Here is a 14,158-nt window from a genome sequence, read left to right as displayed (position 1 = left end):
AACCCGGATTTTATCACCACAACTCAACTCTTTACCATGTTTTATGATATGGGGTACACTAAATTTCTTACCACAGTGACAAAATTCAAGAAATCATGCCTTCCTCCACAGTGGAATAATCTTTTTACTCTCCTTTTCAAGGGTCTATCAGAGAGTGTTGTGGGGTCTGATGGGGCAAGCAAGGTGTTCATGACTCTTCTATACGGTCTGTACTATTAAGTCAACAGGGAATTTGGGTCTATTCTATGGAATCAACTGGTTCAAAGCCTTAACTCAACTTCTTGCTATTCTGAAATCTCATGTGGTAGGTTTTGGACCGTAGTTATGTTGGGTTTTGAGCATTCTAACACTCCTAAGTGTACATGCAACCCTAAATACCTTGGATCTATGTTTTCTCTATTATACATGCAAATAAGAACTTCCAAGGTATTATCCTAATCTAGCATACAAAAACAATAACTATAGCAAGAGAGAATACATACCTCTTTGATGTAGAAAGTCTTCATGAAGCTTGAGTGCTTAGTGCCCCAAGTGTGACACCTCAAATGGAATCACAATCATCAAAACACATGGAATGACTTGAGAGAAAACCTACACTTCATGAAATCGGCTAGCCCTTCTAGTACACCCACTAGTGCCGATTTTGGTGAATAATATGATGCTTATATAGTGTTACAATTAGGGCAAACCCTAATTGTCATGACTTTCCATTTCCTTGGATCCATGGGTACAAATACACCATGGAGCATCCATGGACCATCCTATGGGTTTTAGCCCAACTTGATTATCCATGGAGCATTAGCCCACTATACAAGTATGGATGATTTACACAATCAACCCATATATTTAATTAGTCTTCTTTTGATCACTTAATTAATCCTAGATTAATTCTTGATCAATACTAATTAAATAATCTCATTATTCTTATTATTAATATACTAGAACTTATAATATATTAATAACCATAAGTGTCTTATTTCTCTCATTCAAGTGCATGATGGTATGCAACCCAAATGGACCATGCCGGGTCGGGTCAAGTCTTACCAAATATAGTTATGGACTTAGACATTAATCCAACAGTCTCCCACTTGGATAAGTCTAAAACTATTATTGCGTATGACTTCAGGAACCAACCGGCAATCGTAGCTCTCAAAAGCTTCTGTCGAACTCTGACCTTGTCGATGAACTCTGACCTTTGTCAATGACTTGTCCATTAGATAAGGGATCATATATTCCTCCATTCTAGATATCATATGGACTGAGACATGGATTATAATCATTCTCTCTGTCCATTTGTTGTTTCCCGATTTCCGATTTATGACGACTGACTAATTGAACAAATCAAATCAGTCCTGGCCCGGCCGAGCACTTCCATTTGTCATCATCAAATCATCGAGGGGCCCACAGATATCGCTTTTATCCCGAAGGTAAAAGGAACGGATAAACTTCGACTCATATGGCTTGTTCTACTACTTGTTGAATCATACATAAAAGCACGTTTTATAGCACAGAGTTACCAAATGCGGTTTCGTGCAATCAATGTACTATCAACTCATAGTAACAACTCATATCTCTAGGTTTGAAGAATATAAGATATTATCGTCTCATGATCACTCGTGATAAAATCCATGAAGTGATTCCAATGAGCGCGGGTTGAATCCAATACTCAGAACTTATGAGCACTCATGATTGTTGTAGCCTTGTCCAACACCTTAGACCTCTACAACCCATCATGACAGTCTTAATTCATATCTACTTCCAAAATATGACCGACTGTGGATGGTTTGAATAACTTAGTCATTCCGGAAGAATAACCCAGTTTATTCGGGAAGTCAAAACATGCAAAGTGAAACACAATAATAATTGAATCCAATATGGTATCAACCCTTTGAACATAAATAAAACACCTTTTATTTATCACCATATGATTACACATTATTCATTGTATACTGTTTCAGCTATCAACTTTATTCTTGAATTTAAAACAATAGTTGTCCCATGCTCCAAGCATGTACACTATGTTTTCTTAAACACTAGTCATGCCACACACCAAGTATGCATACTATGTTTTTCTATGATCTTTACTTTGTGAACTAGATCAATTGAACATAACTTCAATGATTCTCTTTTCACACCCCCAAATCCTTACTGCAAATGCAAGAATTCCAAATTCATGCCATTTACTGAAATCTGTTAGATTCTAAACTTATATGCATTGATCCTCTTGTAACGATTATGCACAAAGTCAGAAAGACTTGCCAAAAATCATTACAGAGTATTCCAAAGGAGATCAACTCCTTGGAAACATCCTTCTTGCATTAAGTTTCCTAATCTTAAACAGATTGAAAATTCTAACTTTGAAACATTTCCAGATTCCATTTTGACTATCACTTCTGAACAAGAGTTGCCTCCTTACAGATTATGTCAATATGGTCCTTCTAGAATTATCACTATACTTCCAACTGTCCTTGAGCAACCAATCTTTGGTAAACCTTAGATTGTTCTCGACAATTGTTTAATCCTTTTAGTCATATCCAGTTCTAAACCTTTTTCCCTTCTTAATGCCCTAGGCATTTGGAAATTTTTTAGAAAGGATGAATATAGCACATGTAATCGATCCTATATCCGAAGCATATGGGACACGATTCATGATGTCTCACATAAAGACTAAACCAGTCTTTTTCTATAACATTTCCATTTTTATTTGCCAAGTTCTCATATTTCAGATTATGAAAAGGGATGCCGTAATCATAATCGAATTTTAGAACGCAAATAATGGACCCGTATACAGAATTTCCTTATGTTGAGCCATTCCAACATGAAATTCATATATATCCTTGACTAAATGATTAAAACCTCACGATCTAAGCTTATAGATTTGAGATGAAGTATAATTTCCTCTCCCTTAATTATAGCAAAACAACTCTTTCCCAATTGAAACTTTTGTTTTCTATAATTAACATTGCTAACTTGCAATACTTATCATAATTATCATGCTCCCACTAACATGATGATTATTAGCATAACACTTATGCTCCCACTAGCTTTGACATGTACTCAGAAATCAGCTGGACTTCTAGAAATCAATACTTCATTGACTTTCTTACCAAAGTTCAGATTTCTGATGCTAGATTGTTTTGATAAAGTTGTATCAAAATCATACACCTTCCCTTAGATAGCACACTTGTGAGTCTAAACAATTATGAAGAGGTATGCCGTAATCATAATGGTTAGACCTTTTTGCCACTTCTCACAAGTCCAGGTTAGTGTGCCGGTTAACCACACGCGCTCCACTAACGACTTTGAGAATGCAAATATCACAATTGCTATCTAGATAAAATCTACTTAGTGAAAGTGTTTCCTCACCATCATTTTCATGAATCAGAGAGAAACCTTATGACACTTAGATTTAATGGTCTATGAGTTCCTACCCATATGAACTTTCAAAACCATAATCACAAGACAAAGATAATGACAAATCCAAACTCATATGGACCGAACTCAATCTTAACTTCTTGCCACCTGGCAGCTCAAGGGCCTGCCATTGCTTCCAAGTTGTTGTGCAACAAATTGAGAACTCTAAGAACTCATATGCAAAACCAACTTTAACTGGAATGGGCACAGAATATGTCAACACGATAGGTTATAAACCTCAAGTCGTGTGCTAGTGAAGAACTTCAGGTTTTACTCTTGATTAGTTCTTAAGACTCCCACTGTCCTCTTGACATATAAGACTCCCTTGTCAAACATCCAAGAGATAGTGCGGATTCTAATCAAGAAAAACACTTCACACAATTGGCCTAAGTTGGTCTTTGTTTTATCCAAAACATCACAACTTACCAATTTCAAATGTACAAGAGTAGAAAACTTTTACTCTTACATTTGACAAGTGTTTTAAACCTTCTTTAAGACATGTCACTCAAATGACAATCTTGGAGTATGACTCTAAGACTTGTATTGGAACGAAGTATGACTCATCTTCTTGATTTAACCATTTCAACAATTCAAGTTCCTCTTCTTAGTCATAAGAATGCACTAAGATTTCCTTAGAGAACTAATTTTGATATGGTTTCTTAATCATTAAGATGATCACAAAACTGATACTAAAGTACTCTCCCATCTTTTCAGATTTGAGAAACTTTTATCCTTCTGCCTTATTTGATTCTTCTTATCGGTCTTTTGTGGTGGACTTAATCAGTGCACAAGAATGTGTACTCGATCCCTAAGTCCTTTACTTGACTCACACATCCATGTGAACAAGTAATTAGTCTTAATTTTCCAAAACTTGAAAGTTCTCATTCATCATGCTATACAACTTGCATGATTCCAAGTTCCGGTCCAATTGAAACTTGGGTGATGAGAATCTTTCCTTATTTGGTAAATTTAGACATTACCACAAATGAAAGAATCAATTTCATACTTCCACTCTTGCTACTAATGGAATCTTATAAGCAACAAAAATTTCCACAGATGCCATTGTAAGGATATTTTAAAATAAATAAAATCAAAAATTTCCTTTTATTTTAAAACTTTGCGGAAAAACTATCCTTACAATCCATATGAAAACTTGTTGTTATCTATTCCTAAGCAATATCTCATAACTCCTAAGAAGTAGCTCAAGAATCCGATTTTTCAAACTATGCGATAGAAATCCATCTATGCGATCAGATTCAGCATATTCTTCCTTTAGGTTTCTTCACTTTCCTTTGATTCTTAAACCATCACCATGCGACCCGGTCACATCATGTATCAAGAATCTCAGAATAGAAACTTAACAGAGTTAGATAGTGGATTTTACCTGAAGTAGAGTCAAACTTATTGACTTTAACATCCTTAGGTAAATTTGGTAGCTTCGCAACCAATGCCCTTTCTTTGGCAATACAAACATATGGACCCTTTGATAATGGTACACAGGACTATCACAGACTTAGCTTTTCTCTTTACCATTTGGTCAACCGAGTTGACTATGGCCGATCCCTTTCCATCGGGAAGAGAGAGCTTTACTAGATATCCAATGTCATCATTGTCAATGTCCATAAAGTTTTAGGAAGTTGATCTTAGCAAATAGACAAGATCATTAAGGGTCTTGTCATAGTCGGTTTCATAGGTGTTCCAAAAGAACTCACTATGTGACTTAGAAAGTGATTGAACCACCAACTTTCTCAAGACTTTGACACCCAACTCTCCCGGCTTGTCAATATGTGACTACATCTCCAAGATGTGATCACACCTAGACCTTGCTTTGCCAATAGGGCCTGAGTGACCTTAAACTTTCAAGAACTTGTGGGTTAGGGAGAATAGTTGGAGGAGGAGAATGAAGTATGATTTCCAAGGAACATCATCTTCATTTAGGAAAGCTTGTTTCAAGAGATTTGGGAAGATCATAAATGTCTAAACCAGACATTCTTTTGGGAGATATTCAAGATAGTTGATTATAAAGTCCTTAATATGACACCCAATATGAAATATTAAGGCTAGGACCCAACAAACTATTTTATAACTTAGAAGAGGTATGCCGTAATCCAAGCTATAGAATATTTGAAGGTAGGTGAATGACGATTCACCAATTTCCACCAAGATAAACGAAATGAATTATTAGGTTTTAATTGGTTTTTGAAACTCCTAGATCTTTGAGATTCATTGAACTGTTCAATGTCATGTTTCAATCTCGAGTGTGCCCTTCAGGTTTTGTGACTGGGATGCCGAGGATCACAAAACAAGGTGTGAAGTAACCATGCAAATCACTTGGTACCCTTAATAAATTACCCCTCAATCGATGTGCCGGTTAACCACACACGCTCCATCGATACTATGATAAATATTAAGTCACCCTTTACCTACCTTGTTAAGTCCAAGTTAGTGTGCCGGTTAACCACACACGCTCCACTAACGACTTAGACAAAGTGTAAAGTGTAATTTCATGGATTAGCACCTTATTCACATTTTTCCTAAGTAACTAAGATTGGGTATTATTAAGAGTTTAGTTACTTAGTATTTTCATTAATACTTTTAATGAAGGGAGAATTCTAGTCCTGTCAAACCCGTTCGGCTAACGACCCTCCACCAGTCAAGCAAGCGGTGGGTGAGAGTGGACACCCATTAAGTTGCCATTTTATAGGCAACAACCTTATACCCACCTTATAGACCGGCTTCGTGAATGAGGCGTACTAGCGGTAAGACTGACTTTACTCTTATACATATATATATTATTAACTTATAATATTATAAAGTATAAGGGTTGAATTTTAACTTTTAAAATTCTAAGGGCTAACTTGGAATTAAAGTATTCATAAGTGAAAACTTTACAAATTCCAAAACTTGAGGGCAAGTTTTGAAACTATTCAAAACTAATTAATTCCATAACTTATGTGTTTAAAGTAGTTTTAATCCAAAAACTCTTCAAGTTCCATAACTTGAGGACAAGTTATGGAAGACTTTAAACTAATAAAAGAATTAACTTTTTCTTTATTTTATAACTTATGGATTTAATTATGGTTACATATTTTTTTCTTTTAATGAAGTGACTCTTGAACTTTCATAACTTGAGGACAAGTTATGGAGTCATAAAAGGTTATTCAATGACACAAGACTCTTCATTTTGTAACCATTGCCAACTCTTATGAATTTTATGAGTCTTTAATGTGACTCTTCATGTAACTTGAGGACAAGTTACACAAACACATTTTATACTCAACTCTTAGATTAAAATGGATTGAAAACAACTATTTCACTCAACATTTCTATTAATCTAAGCAACTCATAAGAACAAGATAATCAAATCAAACTTTTTCATGTAATTAGTCTAAACCTTAAACTAATACAAAACATGAATCTATTGACAATTATCTTTGAAAATGGATTAGCATGAACATTACCACATCAAAACAAGTTTATAAGATCAAAAACAACTTAGGGTAATGTTCCTAGTCCATTTCTAGCCAAAAAACTCGAAAATATGCTGTCTGGGGGTCCAACTCGTCGAGTGCATGAACAAACTCGGCGAGTTGGATCGAATTCATCACTTTTTAGGCATGGACTCGTCGAGTCTCCTGATGGACTCGCCGAGTCTGATGGCCAGACAGCACCAGATTCGTTTTTTCAGCTTCTATTGCAGGTATAACAAGAAAACAAGCCTAGGCTCTGATACCACTGTTGGGTTTTGAGCATTCTAACACTCCTAAGTGTACATGCAACCCTAAATACCTTGGATCTATGTTTTCTCTATTATACATGCAAATAAGAACTTCCAAGGTATTATCCTAATCTAGCATACAAAAACAATAACTATAGCAAGAGAGAATACATACCTCTTTGATGTAGAAAGTCTTCATGAAGCTTGAGTGCTTAGTGCCCCAAGTGTGACACCTCAAATGGAATCACAATCATCAAAACACATGGAATGACTTGAGAGAAAACCTACACTTCATGAAATCGGCTAGCCCTTCTAGTACACCCACTAGTGCCGATTTTGGTGAATAATATGATGCTTATATAGTGTTACAATTAGGGCAAACCCTAATTGTCATGACTTTCCATTTCCTTGGATCCATGGGTACAAATACACCATGGAGCATCCATGGACCATCCTATGGGTTTTAGCCCAACTTGATTATCCATGGAGCATTAGCCCACTATACAAGTATGGATGATTTACACAATCAACCCATATATTTAATTAGTCTTCTTTTGATCACTTAATTAATCCTAGATTAATTCTTGATCAATACTAATTAAATAATCTCATTATTCTTATTATTAATATACTAGAACTTATAATATATTAATAACCATAAGTGTCTTATTTCTCTCATTCAAGTGCATGATGGTATGCAACCCAAATGGACCATGCCGGGTCGGGTCAAGTCTTACCAAATATAGTTATGGACTTAGACATTAATCCAACAAGTTACTCAGTGGGCGATGGGGAAGTTCCAAATTCCAATAATGGCAGACTCGTTGATGTCGTCAATCGCTACTTTTTAAACGACAAAAATATTGTTTCTGATCCAACAAAGTTTTTTTTTTTCATTGGTTCGGTTCCTGAATCCATGTACAAGTGTGTTTATGGGGAAAGCAAGCTGATGAACGAGTACAAGAAGCTTGCTCCTACGAGACCAAGGCAGCTCACTCCTGAAATGCAAAGCTCGCTGGATGCTGCTGATAAACCAGAGAAACGAGGGAAAAAGGCTGAACGAAAAAGCAAGAAGGAATGACCTTCATCAAAAGTTTCTACGCCTAAAAAGCGAAAATCTGAACAAGCAGCTCCTTCCGCTCCTAAGAAGCAAAAGATCAAGAAGAAGGCACACAAGCCTAAGGCTCCTTCTTCAAGTGATTCTGAATATGTTCCATCTGACCAACAACCCGAACCAGAGTCAAGTGATAATGAAGAGTCTCAACATGAGAATTCGCTCCAAGGTAATTCGCCTCCTCCTTTATCGGCTCATCAAGGTAACCGAACCTCACCTCCTCCCTCTCCTAATCAATTTGTTCCTATCACCATTGCTCCATTCCGTCCTCCCATCTCTTCTTCAACCGCAACTTCTATACCAATCCCAATCCCTTTATTCACCGAAGTTACCATTACCACCACTTCTACAACCGAACCTCAAGTTCATGTCAACGTATCTGATGTGGGGGCACCTACTTCTGGAACCGAAATTCCCATTACCTCTAAACCTCAATCTCCACCTCACTCACACGAAACTAACATCGTTCTTGGCGGAGCAGAAATGGAGTTTGATTCTTTCTACTATAGCCCTTACAGAGTTCAGAGTGATGATGATGATGATGCTTCTATAAGGAAGTGGCATTTAAGGGATCTTAATGAGAATCTTGACAAGTTACTTTCTTCTTCTTCTCAAACGCCAAGCGAATCTTACTCTGAGGTCTCTATCAAGGCAATGTTGGCTACTTTTGTCAAGGAACATGACTCTTCCATTTCCAACGCTGCCAAAGACATTGAAGCTTCCACCTCCTCTTTCCAGAAAGCAACAATTGCTGTTGAAGAATCCACAAAAGACTGAAAGAAGGCGATCGAAAATGTCGAAAAACTAATTTCTGATGCAAATGTGTTTCTGGATTCTCTTCAGGCTGCTGCACAAAAGAACGCTCAAACAATCACTGCCTCTGTTGATAATCTCACCACTTCGCTTCAAGCCGAGAAGAAGCACTTTGAAGAAGCCCGTCAAAGCCTAAATTCTGAAAACACAGAGCTTCAAACATTAATCCATGCCCATCTTTATAAACTCCAGGCTGATCTTGCCTTGGAAAACAAAGTCATGGATGAACTTGCCCTCAAAACCACGAAGGTTAAGACTCAGGCCTTGAAGCTCACTCAGGCGCTCAAAGAAATTGATGATCTCAAGACTCAGTGAGCTATTATCGAAAGCAAGGTTAGTGATGTGCACTCTCTTCTCTGTAATCTCTTGGAAGCACATGATTCGTTCCTTATTATCACCATTCGATGACACTTGGCTGAAAAGCTAAGACCAACTCTTGACATGCTGAGCCATATTGAAGGTGTTCCGGAGACTGTTGTCCCTACGAAACAAGGGGGAGAAGACGGTTAGGGTCAACCACAATAACCTCCATCAAGAAAACCTCCAACAAGCAAACCTACTTCACAACCGAAAGTCACAACTTAACTGAAGGGTAATGAAGCTTCGGGTTCTAGTTTGAAGGACAAAGGCAAAAAGAGTATCAGTGATAATGATGAAGAAGGAACCGAAGAAGAAATTGAAATCGGTGATGAGGATGAAGGAAAAATTGAAGGAAATGCTCTCAAAAGAAAGCAAAATAATCGAGATCTTGAAGAAAAACTTCACAAAGATGAAGAAGAAACAGAGAGGGAAAGAAAATTGAAAGAACTGAACGATGCATTGGAATGTATAAAATCTCTATTTCCTCTGTGGTCATCGGAAAAACTTTTGAAAGAAGCAATTGAGTCTCCTAGCACTCATTGGCTCGAACCGGTCCTCTGTTTTTATCATGAGAATTCCAGAGATTCTATGTTCGACATGCCGATTACCCGAAAGGTGTTCATATTTTATTGCTTTGAGTCAATGGTTGCTATCCCCTCTCCAAACCCGATGGTTGATCGAGATCTAATTGAATACTATCTCGCTTTCTCTCAACCGCAATACTTGACTTGGAGCAAACAAAAGATCACGACAAGCAAGGTATTGAAACCAACTTCAGCAGGGAAGTTTATTAATGTGAAATTCAAAAGTGAGCTGAGGCTCAGACAACTTGGTTCATATGATCTCTCTCGTTGATTTGCCAAATTTAAACCCTTATGACTGGATTCTTCTGAACAACATCTTGCTGACTGATCAACAACAATACGAGCCTATCATCGATCATATCAAGCAAATGTTGGTGTGTTACATTCTTGAAGTGGCCAAGATGGATCAGGAGATTGCCTATGCATTGATAAAGTAGCCTACAATTAAACCAATTGGCAAGGAAAGCGACGTGAACATGATGCAGATAGGTAAGATCGACTTAAAGTATCATATTGTTATGTTCACCAGGGCCGAAGGCCAAAAGTGCCTGTTCGCTCGTGAAGACAAGCACATGTTCTCCATTTCTTGTCTAGAGCACATTCTTAACATCATTTGCAGGTGTAATTAGAACAGTGAAGTTGATAAGAAGATGTTTCCGAATATGCTTCGGTGGTACATTGACTTTCGACAAACTCTACTCGCCATCATACCGATTCCGTTCAAGACTATGAAGAAATCCATCCTTACTCAACCGAAATGATCTCTTGCCTCAATTGACGCAAAAGGGGGAGATTGTTGAGTCTAGGAAGTTGCGCCATTGGGCTTCGTTAGTTAGTCCAATTTTATCACGGTATGGGTCTGTCCATCTGTGTTTTTGATATTAGGGTTTAGTATTTATGGTGCATGCACATCGTCTTTTACAAGGTGTTTAATAATTATTTCATTGATTGTACTGTAACCCTAACACACCTCTAAAGTAGAAGTTCTTCGTCGAGCTCTTCTGAGGTGTTGCAGTTTTAATCACTCAACATCTGTTTGATTCATCTTGTGTTCATACCTTGTTTACTTTCTGTTTTACTTGTTAAGAATCTAAACGATCTCAAAAGAGTTTTCAACTCTTCACTTTGACTAAGTGATTTCGGTCCTAAGTATTCCCCCATGGTGTTTTCGGTTTTGAATCACCCACTAAGGGTGATTTCGGTCCTAGGAAAACTGAAATCCCTTGTTTGGTGGGGTACTAGGTCGAAATCTCTAATTGCAAGGGTTTATTCATGGTTACTGCTTTAACTTGTTGACTTACCTTGACTTATAAATGTTTATTACGATCATGATTTTCAAAATATGTATACGTATATGTATACTAATACAAATAATGCCCTTTTGGCTTTCAAAGTTTTATTGCAACAAGGTTACATTGTGAATTCATTTACACAAAGTTACAATTTAGACCTTGCTTGTTCCAAAATTTTCCAGTTGTCACATCATCCCCCCCATTAGAGGGAATTTCGTCCCAAAATTTGCATCTTGGACGGGTTCTTGCAACTAGAGGAAAAGTTGTGGGTATTTCTGTTTCATCTGGTCTTCCTGCTCCCAAGTGAATCTAGGCCGTCGCTTGGCGTTCCAGCAGACCTTGGTATACTGCTTTGTTTCATTCTCTTAATCTCCCTGACCATCATTTCCACAGGTGCCTCTACGAAGTGTATACGCTCGTTTACTTCGATTTCGTCGAGTGGGACTACAAGAGTTTCTTCAGACAGAAACTTATTTAGGTTGGACACGTGGAAGGTGGGATCTACATTGCTGATTTCTTGGGGTAGTCGGAGTTTGTAAGCTACCAGACTAATTCTAGCAAGGATCTCGAATGTTCCGATATACCTTGGATTTAGCTTCTCACGTTTTCTGAAATGTATCATTCCGTTTCGGGGTGAGACCTTCAACAGAATGCAGTCACCAACCTGGAATTCCAAAGGTTTTCGCCGCTTATCAACATAGTTCTTTTGCATATCCCGAGATGCCTTTAATCGTTCACGAATTTGAATGATCTTCTCCGTAGTTACTCGTATGCTCTCCAGGACGGTGAGAGTGCTATTAGGCACTTGTTCTCTTGCTAGTTGTGTTTCAACTACTTTAGCCCAACATATAGGTAATCTGCACTTGCGTCCGTAGAGGGCTTCGAATGGTGCGACCTTGATGCTAGTGTGACAGCTGTTATTGAATGAGAATTTAATGAGTGGTAAATGGGTATCCCAGTCCTTACCAAAGTCTATCACACATGCTCTCAACATGTCATCCAACGTCTGAATGGTCCTTCCGCTGTTCCTGTCCGTCTAATGGTGATAAGCTGTACTCATGTCGAGTTTGGTCCCTAAGGACTTTTGTAGTGATTGCCAAAACCATGAGGTGAACCGACAATCTCTGCCGGAGATGATAGATATTGGCACCCCATGTAGTCACACGATCTCTTTAATGTACATCCTGGTTAACTTCTCCATCTTGTTGGTCTCTTTTATTGGCAGGAAGGGTGCGGATTTGTTTAGCCTGTTAACGATCACCCAGATGGTGTCAAGTCTACCAATTGTATTGGGTAACTTGGTTTAGATGTTCATGGTTATCCGCTCCCACTTTCACTCGAGTATGTCTGGTTATTGAAGCAAAGCCGAGGGCTTTTAATATTCTACCTTGACCTTGGCAAAAATCAAGTACTTGCCCATATAGGTAGCAATTTATGCCTTCATGTTTGGCTACCAATAAAGTTTCTTTAGGTACAAATACATCTTGTATGAACTGGGATGAACATAGTATTTTGTCTTGTGAGCCTCGTTCATGACAACGTCTCTATATCTGCTGAATCTTGGTGTCCAGATTCGATCCATGAAGTAACGAGCTTCGTCACCCTTGACTTATAAGTTTTTATCCATTCCCTGCAATGCCTCACCTACAATGTTCTCGGTTTTTAGGGCTTCTAGCTACGACTCCTTGTTCTATGTGGATAGGTGTGAATGGATGGTCATGGTCAATGATTTAACTCGACAACTTGATTATTCTTTCCGAATTAGGGCGTTTGCTACTACGTTGGCCTTGCCCGGATGATAACAAATTTCGCATTCATAGTGATTTAATAGTTCAACCCATCGTCGTTATCTCATGTTAAGCTCCTTTTGATTGAGAATGTGATGAAGACTTTTATGGTCTGTGAAGATGGTGCACTTTATGCTATAAAGGTAGTGTCTCCAAATTTTCAGGGAAAATACTAATGCTCCCAGTTCGAGGTCGTGCATGGTGTAATTGACCTCATGATTCTTGAGTTGTCGTGAGGCATAAGCGATGACCATTCCTCATTGCATGATCACACATCCTAGCCCCTGCTTGGATCCATCACAGTAGACCACAAACTCTTCGATCCCTTCTGGGAGAGAAAATACTGGAGCACTCACTACAAGAAAAACATGATTTTGCTAGGGAAGATCGCTATGGAATATATTTTCGTTGTTAATCTGCAATGGATCGTGCTATGGAATGTCGTTCCGTAGCAATGTTGCTACCACATTGTCTACGGATTTTATTTATGGTAGCAAGAGTGGGAGTTTCTAGGAAAAATGCTACCGACTCCATATCCATTGGTATTATTCTTCCGATAGTGTAACGCCGCGGATCCGACTAGTCAATTTAGAGGCGATAAGTGTTGAAAATGACTTTTTGGCAAAATATTATTTATAATAAATAGTCTTAACCAAGTTATAGAATATGTCTCAAGGTTTCCGTACATATAAAAAACGCCGAAATCCGAGTTATAACGAAGAAGTTATGACCCGTCGAAGTTTTACGGCAAAACCGGCACGGCATCGGGAGACGCAAATAGTGAATTTACGATGGAGGAATTTTTAGCCTTAGTGATCTAAATGAAAGTCGTAGAATATGTTAAACCGAGAAAATCCTTAAGAAGAACGCCCGAATCTGACTTCGTATGAAGAAGTTATGATTTTTCTAAGATTCGGCTTAGTAGTGCACGACCCGAAACTTGAATTTTAGTTCAAGCAGTTTTTGGCTTAGGCGACTTAAATGAGAGTTGAAGATCTCATTAATAGGAACTCGACGGTAAAAAGATAGATGAAAACAGAGTCCGTATGAAGGGTTATGAATTCTTCGCGGTCATT

General features: G+C 38.0%; 1 protein-coding gene across 1 annotated transcript; it reads left to right on the top strand.

Moving 5' to 3' along the window:
• Positions 1–8,048: 8,048 nt before the first annotated feature.
• Positions 8,049–10,274, top strand: LOC111885160 (uncharacterized). Its single transcript, XM_023881444.1, has 4 exons — positions 8,049–8,199; positions 8,263–8,999; positions 9,090–9,370; positions 9,674–10,274. Exons 1-4 carry the CDS (start codon positions 8,049–8,051, stop codon positions 10,272–10,274), a joined length of 1,770 nt encoding a protein of 589 aa, XP_023737212.1.
• The last annotated feature ends 3,884 nt before the right edge of the window (positions 10,275–14,158 follow it).

The sequence above is a fragment of the Lactuca sativa genome, chromosome 9 (assembly GCF_002870075.4).
Source record: "Lactuca sativa cultivar Salinas chromosome 9, Lsat_Salinas_v11, whole genome shotgun sequence".
Taxonomy (NCBI): domain Eukaryota; kingdom Viridiplantae; phylum Streptophyta; class Magnoliopsida; order Asterales; family Asteraceae; genus Lactuca; species Lactuca sativa.
Note: the sequence above shows the minus strand (reverse complement) of the source record. Positions and strands in the feature narration are given on the sequence as shown.